The following is a 16960-nucleotide window of genomic DNA, read 5'->3' as shown; positions in this document are numbered from 1 at the left end:
CTCCCCGGAGCAAAACCACCCTGTCGGAACTGAACCACGGCTTCCTCACGACTTCCCCACATAGTCAGACTGTTGAATGGGAATAAAGGCAAGCTTCGCTTCCTTGTTTCAGCCAGGTTCCAGGCATTGTGTGTGTGCATGCCGTTTATTTGGGCATTCTCTTTGAAAAAGACCCCAGCCCCTATAGACACGTTTCAACTCACTGTCTCTCCTCTCAGCAGTGCCCCATCCTGTTGGTCCGAAGCTCCTAACAAGCTCTCCCGCTCACTTTGGGCTGGGGCAAAATGTTTAGGGTGGCGCCCTCCTCTTACTCCCTCCCCACTATGCCCCGCCCCTGTTAGTCTTCAAAACAAACAACTCTTGGTTTCGCAAAACCTCCAGTGAAACGTTTCATCTCTGGACAGGGTCGCTCCCCCCTTCCTTTCTGGGTAGCCGTTGCCCTCTGAGTACACAGGGCTGAATGACAGGCTGGGCTGCTAACTGCAAGGTCAGCAGTTGGAAACCACCAGCTGTTCTGTGGGAGCAAGAGGACGCTCTCTACTCCCATCAAGGGTAGCAGTTTTAGATGCACACAGGCGCTCTGCCCTGGCCTGCAGGGTCACTGTCCTGGGCATCAACTCGTAGCAGTGAGGTGCATCGTGCTGCCAATGTCCCTCTGCTGTCACCCTTCCTGAGCTGATGAGGTGCTGCCGAAGACATGTTTGCCGGATGGACTTGTTGACATTCTGATGGATTTAAATTGGGCTTCTCTTCCCTAAGTTCCCCACCCCTTCTACACCCTCACGGTCTAGTGTGCTAGATTTATCGGTGCCCGGTACACACCAGGCTGAAGCCAATGTGTCATCCTGGGTGGTTACGGTTGGCACAAAGTGGGTCCCTCTCCTCACCCGTTGTGTGCCCACAGTTTCCAGAAGCTGGGGAAGAACACGGTGCGGGAGCAGGAGCACTGGACACGACTTCGGCGGTACTCCCTGATGCTGCAGAAAGGGGGCTCTCTCAAGTGACTCGGCCTGCGGGGGAGGCGCCTGCAGTCAAGGGCATCTGCGGACCCAGCACAGTGACAGCTGCTGAGCTCCTCAGGCCCAAGGGACCTGGGTGCTGTTTTGGAGCCCTTCAACCCGGAGCCTCTTGTCAGAATCCTTGGGTGGGCAGAATGTACTGCCCAAATAAACAGTGGTGTTGCTTGCAGAAGTCAGGTCTCTTTGGTGTACATCTCATTATTCCTGCCCTACCCTGACCCCAGCAGGGCCCAGCTAATGATTCTGACTAGAGTCCCAGGTCTTCTGAAGGCCACTGCCGTATAGGTCTGGGGGATCCACTGTCATCAAATGAGTGAGATTCCCCAACATGCTCCAGTTGCGATAGGGCCCTCTTTCCTCTCCACCCGCTCTATTCTCCACTCTACGCTGGTTCAAAATCGGTCGGGAATTGCTCTAAAGTTTCCGGGCTCAGCAAGGGTGAGTGACTGACTGCCGGAAGCCACACAGGGTGCGAGGCAGAGCTTGGGCAAGCTGTCAAGGCAACAGGTGCTTCTTTGTCCCCTCCTGCTGGCCAGGGGACCCTAGAGGCCTTAGGGGCTGAGGGGCTCGGCTCCTTCCTCTTCTTTAGAAGCTGCCCTTCCTCAGAGATCTGGACAAAGGCTCTGGTCCTCAGCAGCTCAAGGGACCGGTCTGCCTCTCTGAGGACACCACGTGGTTCCACTGAGAACTACAGATGGCTAACCACGTCCCTGTCACCCTACAGCCGCGGTTCTTAACCTGTGGGTTGCGACCCCTTTGCTGGGTCGAATCACCCTTTCACAGGGGTCATCTAAGACCATTGGAAGACACATAAATATTTCACAATATATTGTTTGTGATGAATCACTATGTTTTAATTATTTTCAATTCATAACAATGAAAATAGATCCTGCATATCAGATGTTTCCCTTATGATTCTTAACAGTAGCAAAATTATAGTTATGAAGTAGCAATGAGAATAATTTTATGGTGGTGGGGGGTCACCACCACCTGAGAAACTGTCTGAAAGGGTTGAGAACCACTGCCCTCCCGGAACCCAGCCCAGAAGGTGGCTGTGCTGACTGCTCCATCTGTTCCCCCGCCCCGCCCCTCTGCCTCTGCCACACACACACCACCTCCCTCAGGGCACTGGTATTGACTGACTGCCCCTGACGGGAGGGGCTTCCCCCAGACGCCTGCTCTCTCTCCTCTCTCTTGTAGTGTGAAGACACAACAGCAAAAACCAAATCTTTACAGGAATTCCTTCTGGTCCGACCAGACTCTCTAAAGATCAAAGAATGAGCCAGATGCAGGTTCCAGACCCAGCACAAAAAACAACAACAACAACAAAAAAAAGCAAACTTTTCAACAGTGCCCACTTATCTTGGAAGCAGGCCCCACCTCTGAGGAGACATCCTTTCCGTTTACTGGATCAGGGCTATGATCTGAGTAAGCGTGTTGTACCACTCCTCCCCGATCTTCTTAGGACTGATCATAACATCCCAATACGGAGGCAATTACACTGTATTAGGTCACACATCTGGCGGATTATTAGGTCTTAACTGCCAACCCCCTGAGAACCCTGGCCCAGCCACGTTGACACAACACCTTAACTGTCACGGAGAGCCAAACAGTGGAGGTGACCCGCCCAGGAGGAGCTGTGTAAAGAAACCAGCTCTACCCTCCAAAGCGGAGCACTGCCCATACCAGGCCACCTCTTCTTTTACTGGTGAGATGCAGAAGAGGGGAATTGGTGAGGCCATGTTGTTGTTGTTCTTAGGGGCTGTTAAGTCACTTCTCACTGACAGCAACCTTTTATATAACCCATTCTATCACACTACAGGAGAGAGGACAGAGCAGAGCGTCTGGGGCAGTCAGTCAATACCAGTGCCCTGAGGGAGGTGGTGTGGTGTAGAATGATACCTGATCCTGTCCCGTCTTACAATATTGCTTTGGTTGAGCCTATTGTTGTAGCCACCGTGCCACCGTGTGGTTCATTTTACTGAGGGTCTTCCTCACTTTAACTGCATGAGGTCCTTCCCAAAGGACTGGGCCCTCCTCTCGGCCATTGGTGACCTTGTTGGTCTTTGAAATACGAGGAGCAGCGCTCCCAGCGACACACAGCCACTCTGGGCAGCTAAGTGAGCCAGGTGGTGGCAGGGACAAGCAAGGCTTTATTTGACACCCACCCGCCCCAGCGACTCCCCACCCCACATGTACCCATCAGGCCCATTCCAATGACCAGATTCAGATGCAACGTCCACCAGCAGTTATTCCTCACCTCCGTCGCCACATTTCCTGAAAGAGAGGTATAAGCGTACACCCAGCCCCACCACTGGTGGCCCTGAGGCTAAAGTGACTGGAAATTAGACAGCGCATGGTTAAAAGGAGCCCAGGCGGCATACCGGTTATGCATTGGGCGACAATCTACAAGGTCAGCAGTTCAAAACCACCAGCCTGCTCCAAGGGAGAAAGACCGGGCTTTCAACTCCCATAAAGAGTCTCAGAAGCTCACAGGCGAGGTTCTAGCCTATCCTATAGGAGCTCTCTGAGTCGACCTGGATTCAGTCGTAGTGAGGGTGGGGTTTGGAGCACGTTTGCTACTCTTTCAGTGTTTCACTCTCATGGGCGTTCTGGCCAGTCCACACTGTGACGGCAGCCAGGGATGACAGGAGAGCCCTGGCCAGGCTCCCTCTACGCCATCACTCACTCTCACCTCTCAGTGGGTCAACCCAAGGCAGCCAGCCTGCTAGGGTACCAGGTGAGGGCAAAGGCGCTGCTCAGCACCCTCTGTTCTTGGACCTCACCCATGCTCAGCTGTAGCAAAGCTGTGTGGTTGACCCACGTACTCTGGAGACAGCCCTGAGTTTGGATCCCACCGGGCCACGCCTAACATCTGCAGGGACACAGGATTCAGGCTCTTCCTTACTCCAAGGTCCCATCCGGATACGGGACCATTCACTGTGGTCTGCTCGCGGGCTGCCTGAGAGTTGAGAGAAGAGAGCCTGTGCCCTGGGCTCCGCTGACTGACATGCTGCATGCCCTGCCGGACACTGGTTACTGTGACCATTGTCCTCTTGGCTGGGAATGGGAGGCAGGGTTTCTTTCTGATATGGGACAGGGCTGGCCAGGAAGGGGTGGGGGTGCCAGAGCAGTGGGAGACAGCTCCTTCCTTTCTCCAGTCCTTGTGGCCGCTATTAGCAGGAGCGTGTTAATGAAAACTCACACCCAGGTGCTAATAAACAGTGGGCTGCTCCGGGGCTGGAGCCAGAGGGGAGGTCCGCGGCAAGGAAGAGGGCTTGCCAATGAGCCCCACTTATCTGTGAAAAGACTTGCTAATAACTTTAATTCCCTATCCTAAAACACAGGGCCTTTGCCATGCAAATAGATTTTCTAGACTAGGTAAGCCAGGAGCAGACTTCCTGCTCTACCCTAGTTAAGGTCCTGGAGCGAGGGGGGGGGGGGGGAGAGGAAGGTGTGGGAAAGAGGCGCAGTCAGCCAAGGTGTGAGGCAATGCAACTTTGGGATCACACTCTGGGCAGCCAAACGCTAGCCAAGGTGCACCCTGAACTCCAGGGTGGTGGGCCCCACCCTACTCTGAATTTCCTGTGCCTTGCAGGCCTGGGCCCGAGCACTGAGGTGGATGAAAAGGGATCCATTCTACAGAATTTGGGGTGCTGGAAATGCGTCAGAAGTAGACCGTGATGAAGGCCGCACGGCATTGTGAAGCTAAGCGTTGTTGCTAGCCCCCTTAGGTGGCCACTGTGCTTCTTCAGAGCTTGGGTCTCAGCGAATGTGATCTAAGTGTAATTAGTCAGGATGGCATCTTTTATTTTATATATATCTTACCACGATAAAAAGTGAAAAACAAACAAAAGCTATCAAGGTGTCAACTAAATCCACAGGGAAGAAGCACACCAACCTGTGTGATTATAAATAATAAAGTCCAAATCCGAAGGAGGGAACGGTATCAGAGCTGAGATTGTTCACACCGTTTGCAGAAGGCTGTGGATGATGGTAGATTTGGGGGGTCTCCACATGGATTAAGCCTCCAGTGAATTCCCTCTGATCACGGTCCAGGGATGTGGCTTTGCTCTCAGACAGCACTGTAAAGTTGATTACGACAGATGTCGTTAAGTTACAGTGTAATACCTTATCATTTGATTTCCCTTGTGGCCCATCAGCTTTTTACTATTTTCTACTTCCTTTTTGATTGAGGTTTTTCTGTTTTGTTGAGTCGTTGTTAGGTTTTGTTTGCTTCCTGTTTGTATTTTGTATCATTTTCTGTATATGAAATCCAGAATAGGTAGATCTAGAAAGACAGTAACTGGATAGGGGCATGGTAGGGGAGGAGAGGGGGAAATGGGAAGCTAACAATGAGTCTGACAAGAAAATGTTGTGAACTTGTGGTGGTGATTATACAAATGTAATATGATTGAAAGATTAAATTGGTGGAGGGAGGATGTGGTAGAAAGGGGGAACCCATTACAAGAATCTACACATAACCTCCTCCCTGGGGGGGTGGACAACAGAAAAGTGGGTGAAGGGAGATGTTGGCCAGTGTAAGGTATACCAAGATAATAATAATTTATAAATTATCAAGAGTTCATGAGGGAGGGCAAATGGGGAGGGAGAGGAAAAATGAGATGATATCAAGGGCTGAAGTAGAAAGCAAATGTTTTGAGAATGATGAGGACAACAAATGTACAAATGTGCTCGACACAATGGATGGATGTATGGATTGTGATAAGAGTTGTATGAGCCCCCAATAAAAAAGATTAAAATGTAAAATATGTAAATATATGCCAGTAAAATTATTTAAATAAAAATGATCAATATTAAAGGATGAATGGATAAACAAAATGCAGCACATCCATATGATGACCTTTGTGAGACAATAAAAAGGAATGAAGTAGACACATTCTAAAACCTAGGTGAACCTGGAAAATATCAGGCTGAGTGAGTGGAAGAAGCCAGTGACAAAAGATCACATATCGTATTTTTCTCTTCCCATGAATTCAGTGTGGCAGTCGTGCGTTCCGTTGTGTGTAGTCACTGTGAGTTGGGGCCAGATCAACGGCACTGAATCACCTTTACGTGGACTGTCCCTAGCAGGCGAATCTTGAGAGGCAGAAAGTAGAGTAGTGACTGCCAAGAACTAGGGTAAATGGTAGCTGATGGGCAGAGGGTTTCTTTTAGGGAGTGAAGAAAATGTTCTGAACTTGAATAGTAGCGATGGTTACAGTCTTAAACTAAAATCTGAATTTTATGATGTGAATTCTATCTCAAAGCATACACACACACACACACACACACACACACACAGAGTATTTCAAAGACACTTGAGAGAGAACTGAGCATCGTGGAAGGTGTCCTCCACCACCATCACCTGCCCTGTTGAACAGGATAGTCACTGGCTGAGGACACTCTTTCTGAGTTGCTGTGCTTTCTCTGATCTGCATCCAGTTAAATTGGAGGGCATCTTGGCTTGGTTCCAGGTCAGCTGTGTGAATATGGACGGATTTGGAGCCAGGCTGAGTGATAGGCTCCTCACTGCACTTCTGCTGGGCCTCTAGAAGGGCACAGGAACTCAGGCCTGGCCCACTGATAGGGTTTTATGTCCCTAAGCAACATGGGAAGAAGTCCCGGTGGCATAGTGCATTACAAGATGGGCTGTTAACTGCAAAGCCTGGACTTTAAACTCACCAGCTTTCTGCTCCCGGAGGGTGACAGCCTCCCAAATCCACAGGAGCAGTTCTACGCTGTCCTATAGGATCACTGTGAGTCAGCATCGACTGGATGGCAATGAGATTTGTTTTTTGAAGCGACATGGGTGGAAACTGAGAGCAAGGAGAGGGGAAAATCGGGGCCAGGATGTGCCATTGCAAGGAGACATCCTGTACAGCTGTTGCCACTGAGTTGATTCTGACTCATAGCAGTCCTATAGACAAACCCTCAAATGGTTTCAAGGCTACAAATCTTCCTGGAAGCAGACCAACACCTTTTTCTCCCAAGGAGAGACTGGTGGATTTGAACCTCTAACTCTCAGTTAGCAGCAGAACGATTAACCACTGTACCACCAAGACTCCTTCCCGTTAAAAAAAACCCATCAAAATCAGACCCACTGCCATCAAGTCAATCTGACTCATAGTGACCCATGCATATCAAAACTCACTACCAAGCTACTCCATTCTGACTCACAGTGTAGAACTACCCTCTTTGGGTTTCTGAGACTTTAAATCTTTACAGGTGTAGACAGCCTCATCTTTCTTCCAAGGAGCAGCTGGTGAGTTTGAACAGCTGATCTATTGATTGGCAGCTCAGTGTAAGGCCCACTATGCCACCAAGGCTTTCTGACCCATGGATACCAAGCCCCAAACTCACTGCCATTGAGTCGATTACTACTGATAGCGGCCCTATTGAACAGGAACAGGGTGGGGCTGCCCCTGCGCATTTCCAAGACGGTAACTTTACAGTACAAAGCCCCTTCTTTCTCCTGCTGCGGAGGCAGTGGTTTCGAGCTGCTGACCTTGCATAACCACAGCACTACCAGGGCTCCAAGGACAGAGGTGGCAAACTCCTACGAAGGCTGAGAGCTCAGTCTCGAGTCCTGTTCTTTGGAGAAACGGTTATGTGGGTAGAGGTGTAAAGAACCCCAGGCTCAGAAGTACTCGACTCTGATTCATGTGCCAGAATAGAACTGTCTCCTACAGGGTCTTGATAGCTAATTTTCCAGTAGATCAACAGGCCTTTCCTCCTTGGTGCCTCCCAGTAGCCTCAAACCTCCCACCTTTCCATCAGAGCACCATTAGCCATTTGCACACACCCCAGGCGGCAGCCCCCCACCCAGGTTGCTACAGAGAGATTTTTTCCCCTTTTAAAAAAAAATTCAGCTCCCCACCAAGTTCAAAGCAAAGCTGCAGAAGCCAGCTCTAGTAGCTGCCCTTTCTTGTGTGAAGCCCCCACACCCTTCCAGGATGACCCACACTGGGAAGCAGTGTCTTTTTCAAGAAACCCTCCCAAGTCTTCTGTTTTCTTTGGAGGGGAGATAGGGGTGCTTTGTGGCCATGTAAAGGAAAAAGGAACGACCAAATGACACGGCAAAATCATTTATTCACAAATAAATAAATACAGAGTAAACAGGGTCTTCAGGCCGCCCTGGAGCATCCACCCTCCAGGTCCTCTTAGCTGGGCTGTCCCCACAGGGCAGCTCTCCACCGGGGGAGCACCCACGTCAGCATCTCCGGTGCCATCTTTTGGGAAAGGGTGTCTGGAAAGGTGCTGCTTCAAAGGCACAGAGGCCAAGAGGGTGTCAGTGCCCGATGACTGCGTGCCAGGTGTTCAAGTGGGCTCCTCAGGCTGGCGGCCACTCCTGGGGCGACAGGGGCATCCAGGTTTCCAGCAGGGCCAGCATATCGCCAGGAAGGAGCTGCTGCAGAGACAGGGTACGGTGAGTGCACTTGTGTTCCCAGCTCGGGGGTCTTTGGCGAGGAACGACCCCTGTCCCCACTGTCACCCGCGTGGTCCCCCCCCCCCCAAGTGGTTGCTCCGGAGGCAGAGCAGCGGACCGGTGGTGCGCTGCGAGGCGGGAGGCCAGGGCACCGGCAGGGCGCCGGGAGCGGGTCCGCGCAGGGAAGCGGTACTAACCGGAGAGGAGGGGCTTCTAGCCACTGCCGGGTCCTCGGCGCGCACCGTCGGAGGGTCGAGCACCGGCGGGTCGCGCGGCTCGGCCGCGGCCAAGGCTCCGAGGCAGGCGGGCGCGGAGCCCCAGGGGCCCGCGGCGCCCACGGACGCGCCCCGAGGCGGCGGGGACGGCGGCGGCTGCGCGGGGCCGCCGTCGGGGCAGAGCGGGCAGCCCCGAGGGGCCGCCGCGTCGCTGAGCCGCCGCCGCCCCCGCCGCCGCCGCAGGCTCTCCTCGCTGAGGCCCAGCACGGCCGACAAGTGGCCGATGTAGCGGATGGCCAGGCGCAGCGTCTCGATCTTGGTCAGGCTCTGGCCGGCGGGCGCCAGGGACGGCGGCAGGAAGCGGCGCAGCTCGTGCAGGGCGCGCGCCAGCGTGCGCATGCGCAGCTTCTCGCGCTCGCTGGCGCTCTGCCGCGGACCGCTGCCCAGGCGGCTGCCGCGGGCGCTGCGCCGGCTGCCGGGGGGCGCGCGGGGCGCCGGGCGCGCGCCGGGCCGCGCGGGGCTGGGCTCGGGGCTGCTGGCCGGGCTGCTGCCCCAGGAGCCCGGGGACGGCGCGGAGGGGCCGCCGGGGGCCTTGGCGGAGCGCGGCGGCAGCGCTGGGCCCCAGGCGGTCCTCGAGGCCGTCCAGAACTCCGGGAGCGACGGGCACAGCGATTGGGCCATGGCGGCGGCGGCGGCGCGTCTCCGGGCTGCCGGCCGCGGCCGTGGCCGCTTTATGCTGGGCCCGAGGTGTGAAGTGGCCCCTTCCAGGCCGCATCAGCACTTCAAAGAGGGCTCGGGGCCTGGCGTGGGTGGGACCTGACCCTTTGAACCACGCGAGAGGGGAGGGGGGCACCAAGAAGGTGCCAGGCCCGTTGGCTGCGTCTGGTTTGCACCGGGGCCCTCACTTGGGCTCCAGGCCCAGCCACTGGGGCCTCCTGCCTGTACCCAGTGGCCAGCGGTGCCCGCCGAGGTGTTGGGTCAGCTCAGCAGCTTGAAGGAGGCGAGGTCAGAAAGCGGAAAGTCCAGTAGTTCGGGGCTCACCTTTACCTGTTGAGGACCTTATGTAAATCCTTGAATTTTCTATGCAATTTGTATAATGGGACCCTGGGGCCATGCTGCATGCTAGACTGAAGAGAGCAGATTTTGAGAAGGTACTCCTTGCCCCACCCAGCAATAACCCAATCCTTGTCTGAGGTTGGCTGGTCCCAGATGCCCTTTGGTGGTTTGAGCGATGTGTGGGTTGGCAGAGAGGGATGCAGTGATGAAGCCATTACCGGTAAATCCCACAAGCTGGGTAGTGAGCTTGGTCAGGTTGCTGGAGCAGAGGGAGAAGTGAGTCTTCTGGCTCAGTCCGGCAGGAGAAGAGGTTTACCTGTTGCTACAGTTATCACAACTGGCCTACAGTTTCTTGGCAGCAGGTATAACTGAACGTTGACAATGAGTGGGAATGACACGCAAAAATAAAAAGCACTGGATAAAATTCAGCAGCTCTTCAGGATACAGATTCTCAGTACTGCAGGAATAAAGGGAACTTCCTCCACTCAGCTGCAGGCACCTGCAGACTGCAGCTAACACTGGACTTGAGCGACAGACTGAAGGCTTTCTCCTTCATATTGGGGACCTAGCAAAATGTCTCCTCTCACCACACCTGCTTACCATTGTACTGGAAGTTCTAGCCAATGCAAACCAACCAAACCAAACGCACTGCCATCGATTCATTTCCCACTCATAGAGACCCTAGAGGGCAGGCTAGAACTGCCCCGGTGGGTTTCTGAGACTGTCACTACATGGGAATAGAAAGCCTCTGTCTCCCGAGGAGCCTCTGGTAGTTTTGAACTGCTGACCTTGTGGTTAACAGCCCAATGGGTAAGCAGCATCCCACCAGGGCTTCCAGCCAATGCACTCGAGAAAGGAAAAGAAGTGAGGCCATATAAACGGAAAACACGGTGCTAAAGAAAATATGCGAACAGCAGAGTCTGCAAAGGAAATCTCGAAGTATCCTGCATTACCTCTGGTCCCTCAGGTGTCGACTGCCATCCGACTGGATGATGAAATACCTTGGATCAGGTCTTGGGCTGTTGGTCTTTGGCAGGAGGAGTAGCTGGGGTCTCTAACAGCACAGGGGATTTCATGCTTTGCATCTCCTCTGGGTTAACTGACTGGTAGCAATGAAAACGAAGGAGCCTGGCACCTTCTCCTTGGACATCTCTACCCATCACTGCCACTGACATCTTTAGCGTCTTGCCCTTGACAGCTCTGAGAATTGATTTTCCATGGCAGTGAGGTGTGAGGCCCTTGTCCTCTATTACCTTCTACACCTCCTCTGCAGTCTGTCCCAGCAGCCCCAGAATACTCCGTCGCCCTCTATGAGGAGTGGGCCAACAGCAGTTCATAGACCTGTGGAGACGCCTCCTCTCCCAGGGGAGTCTAATCTGTTGCAGTCTGCTTGACGCGTTCTGTGGACCCTGGAGGTTGAATTGTCACATGCTTGCTATGACTTAGACGTTTAAGATGATATTTAAGTTTTAACGATCTGCCATGGTTCCACTCTGCGGGAGAAAGCTGAGGCTCTTGGCTCTGGTGATGAGTCACAGTCTCAGAAACCAGAGAGGCAGTTCCACCCTGCCCTGGAGGGTCGCAATGAGTCAGCATCAACTGGATGGCAGCAGGTGCTTTATGGTTTGTGTGTATTTTTGTATTAATAAAGCTCTTCCTTTTTAATACAGCAGCAGTCTGGAAGGGCAAGGGTGGTGTGGTGAACGCTAAGGTGAACCCGACACAGCCATGGTAGTTTCTCCTTTTTTAATCATTTTATTGGGGCTCTGACAACTCGTTACAATCCATGCATCACTTGTATTCGCCATATTCGCACATATATCCCATCGCTCTTTTCTAGACATTTACTTTCCATGGAGCCCTTGGGATCAGCTCCTCTTTTTTCCCCTCCCTCCTCCCCCCCAACCCTGCTGGCACCCTGATAGATTGTAGATTGTCAATTATTTTCAAATCTCAGACTGACCGCTGTCTCCCCGCCCCCCCACCCCGGTTTCTGTTGTTCTTCCCCCTGGCTGGGGGTGTGTGGTTCTGTGCCATTCATTGTGATCATCGGTGCCCCCCTCCCTCCCCACCTCTCCTCTCCTTCCCCCTACCCTTTTGGTATGTCTATTCCCATTCCTGTTCCTGGGTTCCATGTGTTGTGAGTTTTATCTCTGGCTTATACCTGTGTACATGCTCCTGTCTAGTCTAGATTGGGAGGCGGCAGTGGGGTCATGATAGCGGGGTGGGGGGGGGTTGGTGAAGAGGCCTCCAGGGAACAGAGGTGTATTGTGTGACCCATCAGTGCTCTATTATGCCCTGATTGACTCACCCCCCTCCCTGTGACCCCTCTGTGGGGGGGATGTTCCATTGTCCATAGATAGGTTTGGGGTCTCCACTCCGAGCCCCCTCCATCCCCACCAATGCATTTTGTTTGTTTACTGTTTGTTGTGAATCTTCTGGTGCCCATTGCCCAGTCTGGATGACACCTCACAATCGCACTGGCTGGTGCGCTTCTTCCATGTGGGCTTGTTGCTTCACTGTTGATGGCCGCTTGTTTAACTTAAAGCCTCTAAGATCCCAGACACTGTATCTTTTAATAGCCGGGCACCATCATCTATCTTCACCATATCTGCTTATGCACCCATTTTGTCTCCAGCGATTGTGTGTGTGTAGGGGTGTGTGTGTGTGAGCATCACAGAATGCCAATTTGTTAGAACAAAGTGTTCTTGTATTGAGGAAAGGTATGAGCTGAGGCCAAAGGTCCGTCTGCAGCTTCAGTGTATTGTCATATAAATAGATGTACATCGGCCAATACCACTATTATTATGGATTAGTGTATTTGCGTAAGTGCACACCTGTGTTCATCTCCCTTTCTATGCCTTTGCTTCCTAGAGCTTGCCTCGGTTTCCTTGTGCCTCCTCCTGCCCCGCCATCACTTTCCCCCTTCTTCCACCTCTTAGTGCTTCCTCTCCACTAGCTTGGTGTTGCTCTAATAGTCACAGGATCCCTACCCTCTCCTAGATGCTGGTTCCACTTCCCTAGTTGTCCCCCTGTCCATGACACCTTCCACTCACCACACCCTTCTCCTCACTTCCTTCTTCCCCCTCTACCTTCCTGGCCTATTGACCCCAAACCATGGTCTTTTCAATCGCCTCACATTTATGTGAAAGTTGGGCAAGGAAGTGGTGTTAACAAACCCAGGGACAAGGGAACAACAAGGGATCCAAATTGGTGGTGAGGTGGGAGTGGCAGGCCTGGTAGGGAATGATCAAGGGTAATGTAACAGAGAGGTATAGCTGAAACCCAGGTAGGGACAGAGCATGATAGTGAGACAGGAGGAAAGTCAAGGGAAATAGAGGAAAGAGCGAGGAGGCAAAGGGCATTTATGGAGGTCTAGCCAAAGACATGTACATATGCAAATATATATATGAAGATGGGGAAATAGATTTATGTGCCTATATTTATAGTATTAAGGTGGTGGAAGGACCTTGGGCCTCTACTCAAGCACTCCCTCAATGCATGAATACTTTCTTCTATTACATTGGCATTCTGTGATGCTCACCCTCCTGACACAACTGCTGAAGCCTAAGCGGGTGAACAAGTAAATGTGGTGAAGAAAGCTGGTGGTGCCTGGCTATCAAAAGAGATAGCGTCTGGGGTCTTAAAGGCTTGAAGATACACAGGCAGCCATCTAGCTCAGAAGCAACAAAGCCCACATGGAAGAAGCACACCAGCCTGTGCGATGACAAGGTGTCGAAGGAATCAGGTATAAGGCATCATCAGAAAAAAAAATCTTACCATAGTGAATGAAGGGGAAGGTGCAGAGTGGAGACCCAAAGCCCATTTGTCGGCTGCTGGAGATCCCCTCATAGAGGGGTCTAGGGGAGGAGATGAGTCAGTCAGGGTGCGATGTAGCACCAATGAATACAGCTTTCCTCCAGTTCCTAAATGCTTCCTCCCTCCCCTCCCACCCCCCAACTACCATGATCCGAATTCTACCTTGCAGGTCTGGATAAAGCAGAGGATGTACACTGGTGCAGATAGGAGCTGGAGGCACAGGAAATCCAGGGCAGATGAGATGATCCCTTCAGGACCAGGGGTTTGAGTGGTGATACTGGGAGGGTAGAGGGAGGGTGGGTTGGAAAGGGGGAACCCATTACAAGGATCTGCATGTGACCTCCTCCCTGGGGGACAGACAACAGAAAAGGGGGTGAAGGTAGATGCCGGACAGGGCAAGATATGACAAAATAATAATTTATAAATTATCAAGGGTGCATGATAATTAATGGATGTATGGATTGTGATAAGAGTTGTATGAGCCCCTAATAAAATGTTTTTTTTAAAAAAGAACAGATACATTTGAATCATGGTGTTTGTGAAGAATATTGCAAGTACCAGGAACTGCCAGAAGAACAAGTTTTTTTGGGAAAAAATAGAAGTAGAATGCTCCTTAGAAGCAAGGCTGGTGAGACCTTCTCTCATATACATTTTTTTCTTTGTTAATTTAAAAAATCATTTTATTAGGGGCTCATACAACTCATATCACAATCCATACATATACATACATCAATTGTGTAAAGCACATTTGTACATTCATTGCCCTCATCATTCTCAAAACATCTGCTTTCCACTTAAGGCCCTGGCTTCAGCTTCTCATTTTCCCCCTCCCTCCTCGCTCCCCCCTCCCTCATGAACCCTTGATAATTTATAAATTATTATTTTGTCATATCTTGCACTGTCTGATGTCTCCCTTCACCCCCTTTTCTGTTGTCTGTCCCCCAGGGAGGAGGTCCCATGTAGATCCTTGTAATCGGTTCCCTCTTTCCAACCCACCCTCCCTCTACCCTCCAGTATCTCCACTCTCACCACTGGACCTGAAGGGATCATCTGCCCTGGATTCCCTGTGTTTCCAGTTGCTATCTGTCCCAGTGCACATCCTCTGGTCTAGCCAGCTTGGTAAGGCAGAATGGGGATCATGATAGCGGGGGCATCTCATATGCTGTGGACACGGTGTGGGAGCGTGTTATCGGGAGAGGCAGTCCCTGGAAAAGGCCATCGTGAGGTAAAGCAGAGGGGCGGCAAGAAGAGGAAACCCCGATACAATGGGTTTCTGTATGGCTGCAATGCTGGGCTCAAGCGTCCTACGAGCGCGTGCCAGGATGGGAGCAGGCCAGGCAGTGCTTCCTTCTGCAGTGGGCAGGGTCCTGTGAGTTGTCCAATTGGAAGGCACAGAACAACAACAAAAGCTGACACATTGTCCATGACACATGTGCACCCCTCCCTCTCCAGGAGCCTCTGGGAAGCGAACTCAGGGGCCCAGTTTGCAATGGCTATGGCCACCGATGGAGTCAAGTGGTGGTGGTGGGGGGTAGATAGGAGTTCCCACCCCCCCACCCCCAATCAGCCAGTCTCCTTTTCCCTTTCCCTGCGTTTGTCCCTCTCACCTTTGATGTCCTTATCCCCAGCCTCCAGCCGGTTATTTGGGAGCTGCTGAAGTAAATGAGTTCTCCAGCCCCAGACCCTGCAAACCCTCCTGCTGGGGTGAACACTTCACACCTCAGGGACCTGGGCCTGTGTTTTGACAAGTGCCTGAGCCACAGGCTCCTGGGGGCCTGCCCCTGCCCAACGTGCAAAGCTGGGAAAGGAGGCCTGGCAGAGGTGAGAATGTAGTCAAGGCATTCAGTCGGGATCCTTGGCCCGAATGGGGGCCAGACGCTGGGACAAGGCAGCCCTCCCCGTGCCTGCACTCAGCCTGTTTCCTCAGGTCAGGCCATGGGTCCTGGGTGCTGGCCCCCTCCTGCATGATGCCCTAATTTCCCCCACCAGTCCCACTGACATAGGAGTGCTAATCAAAGGTGCTATGTAAACACGCCCCTTGCAGCCCCTAATCCCCACCACACTGGGCCCAGGAGAAGGAAGCAGCTCTTCTCCCTCCAGCCCGCTCAGTGCGCCCATCTCAGAAATGACTGATTTGGGTGTTCCCTCCAAGCAGGGCAACCCAGCAGCTTCTGCAGTGGGCAGACACATGTCTACCCCTAGACTGGCCCTGCTGTACTTCGAGTGACCTCATACTAGCCGTGTCACTTGGGTGCCTTGCTCTCCACCTCACCTTGGCCTTCTGCTTCTGGGCGGAGGTAGCACCAGCTGTACCCAGGTTGTGAAGACAAAGTATACTGTGCAGATCGGGGCATTCCCGCCGGGCATCAGGCGGTAGTCCTTGGGCCTGCACTTTGTGGGCAGGGCTGCATACTGGCTCTGCCCACAGCCAAGCGGAGGTACAGTGTCCATGACAGTGGAGATAAGGAGAGGGTGTCTGTCTGTGCCACACAGTTTAGAAGGGTAGAGCTGGGGTCCTGCCTGGCTCTGTGCGGGGGGGGGGGGGGGGGGCTAAGCCTGTGTCTGCTCTCCCCGTACCCTCCCCTCCCTACTTGAGCCCTTGGCTTCTACAGGGTTGTTCAGAGGGGGAAGGCCAGGGCAGGGCAGGGGCTGGTGGCCTGGGAGCCCTCTAGCTTCCATTAGACCTTGTGACACATCCCAGAGACCTATGAAAAGAAAACCCACTTTCTATGCTGGACGCTATAAACCAGAATCCCCGGAGGCTGGAGCCGAGAACCCAGGTCAAGAAATAAAGCCTCCTACTAGGGCTGCGATGAGCGGCATCGACTGGATGGAAGTGAGTTTGGGTTTAATTTTACAGCACATAAGTGACTGTGGGAATGAATGAATTCCCCCCAGAATTCTAAGAGTTGGTTGTTTTTGAGACACACTGCCCTAGAATGGTTTCCCCTCCCCCAATCTGAAGAAGGGATAGATGAGGCCCGGAGTCTGGGTTCGGCTGGAAAAGGGGCTGCCACCTTCCAGAGTGGTCAGGGGTCCTGGCTTCTCCTCTGTCGGCCCCTCTTTCCCAGCAGCCTCCCAGCTGAGACTCCCAAGGCTCGGAGGGGAGCCCCTTCCCACTGAGAGCACACCCACTCCTGACACCTTTAGCCCATTGGAGCCACCGAGCTGGCAGGCCATATGGAATAGATTATTCTGGACCCTGGTAATCTGATTATCCTGCCGTGGGTCAGCTGGACTCCCAGCTCAGGGGTTCAGGGAGGGAGGGGCTGGGAGGAAAGGAGCGAGATTTGGCAGATGCCGGGAAAGGCTCCAGAGGAAGTGCCAGGATTTTGGTGGTCCTGGGACCCCAGCTGGTAATGCAGGGCGAAGATAACACCTCGCTCCTTAGCGGGGGTGTGCCTTTATGCCCCATCCCAGCC

The 16960-nt window shown here is 52.9% G+C and overlaps 2 protein-coding genes across 4 annotated transcripts in view; one reads left to right on the top strand and one right to left on the bottom strand.

Moving 5' to 3' along the window:
- The window catches only part of WDR93 (WD repeat domain 93), a 95680-nt gene extending 94510 nt beyond the window's left edge, over positions 1-1170 (top strand). For all 3 annotated transcript variants that reach the window (XM_075557834.1, XM_075557833.1, XM_075557835.1), the window contains one exon: positions 905-1170. In XM_075557834.1, the coding sequence (XP_075413949.1) occupies positions 905-1004 (100 nt within the window). In that variant the 3' untranslated portion in view covers positions 1005-1170. The remainder of the gene's footprint in view (positions 1-904) is intronic.
- A 6921-nt stretch (positions 1171-8091) lies between these two features.
- Positions 8092-9344, bottom strand: MESP1 (mesoderm posterior bHLH transcription factor 1). The gene is made up of 2 exons (XM_075558385.1): positions 8646-9344; positions 8092-8430 (listed from the first exon to the last, which is right to left on the bottom strand). The coding sequence occupies exons 1-2, from the start codon at positions 9342-9344 to the stop codon at positions 8353-8355; spliced, it is 777 nt and encodes a 258-aa protein (XP_075414500.1). The 3' UTR covers positions 8092-8352.
- Positions 9345-16960: the final 7616 nt, after the last annotated feature.

This window comes from Tenrec ecaudatus, chromosome 9 (assembly GCF_050624435.1).
Source record: "Tenrec ecaudatus isolate mTenEca1 chromosome 9, mTenEca1.hap1, whole genome shotgun sequence".
Taxonomy (NCBI): domain Eukaryota; kingdom Metazoa; phylum Chordata; class Mammalia; order Afrosoricida; family Tenrecidae; genus Tenrec; species Tenrec ecaudatus.
The sequence above is the reverse complement of the archived record's forward strand: the minus strand, read 5'-3'. Positions and strand labels throughout refer to the sequence as shown.

What these genes read in the sequence shown, in the direction of transcription:
- MESP1 (XM_075558385.1), bottom strand. Translation starts at nt 9,344, where the DNA reads ATGGCCCAATCGCTGTGCCCGTCGCTCCCGGAGTTCTGGACGGCCTCG. An exon ending in CTAGAAGCCCCTCCTCTCCG is followed by an intron (nt 8,431 to 8,645) that starts GTTAGTACCGCT and finishes CTGTCTCTGCAG; the next exon opens with CAGCTCCTTCCTGGCGATAT.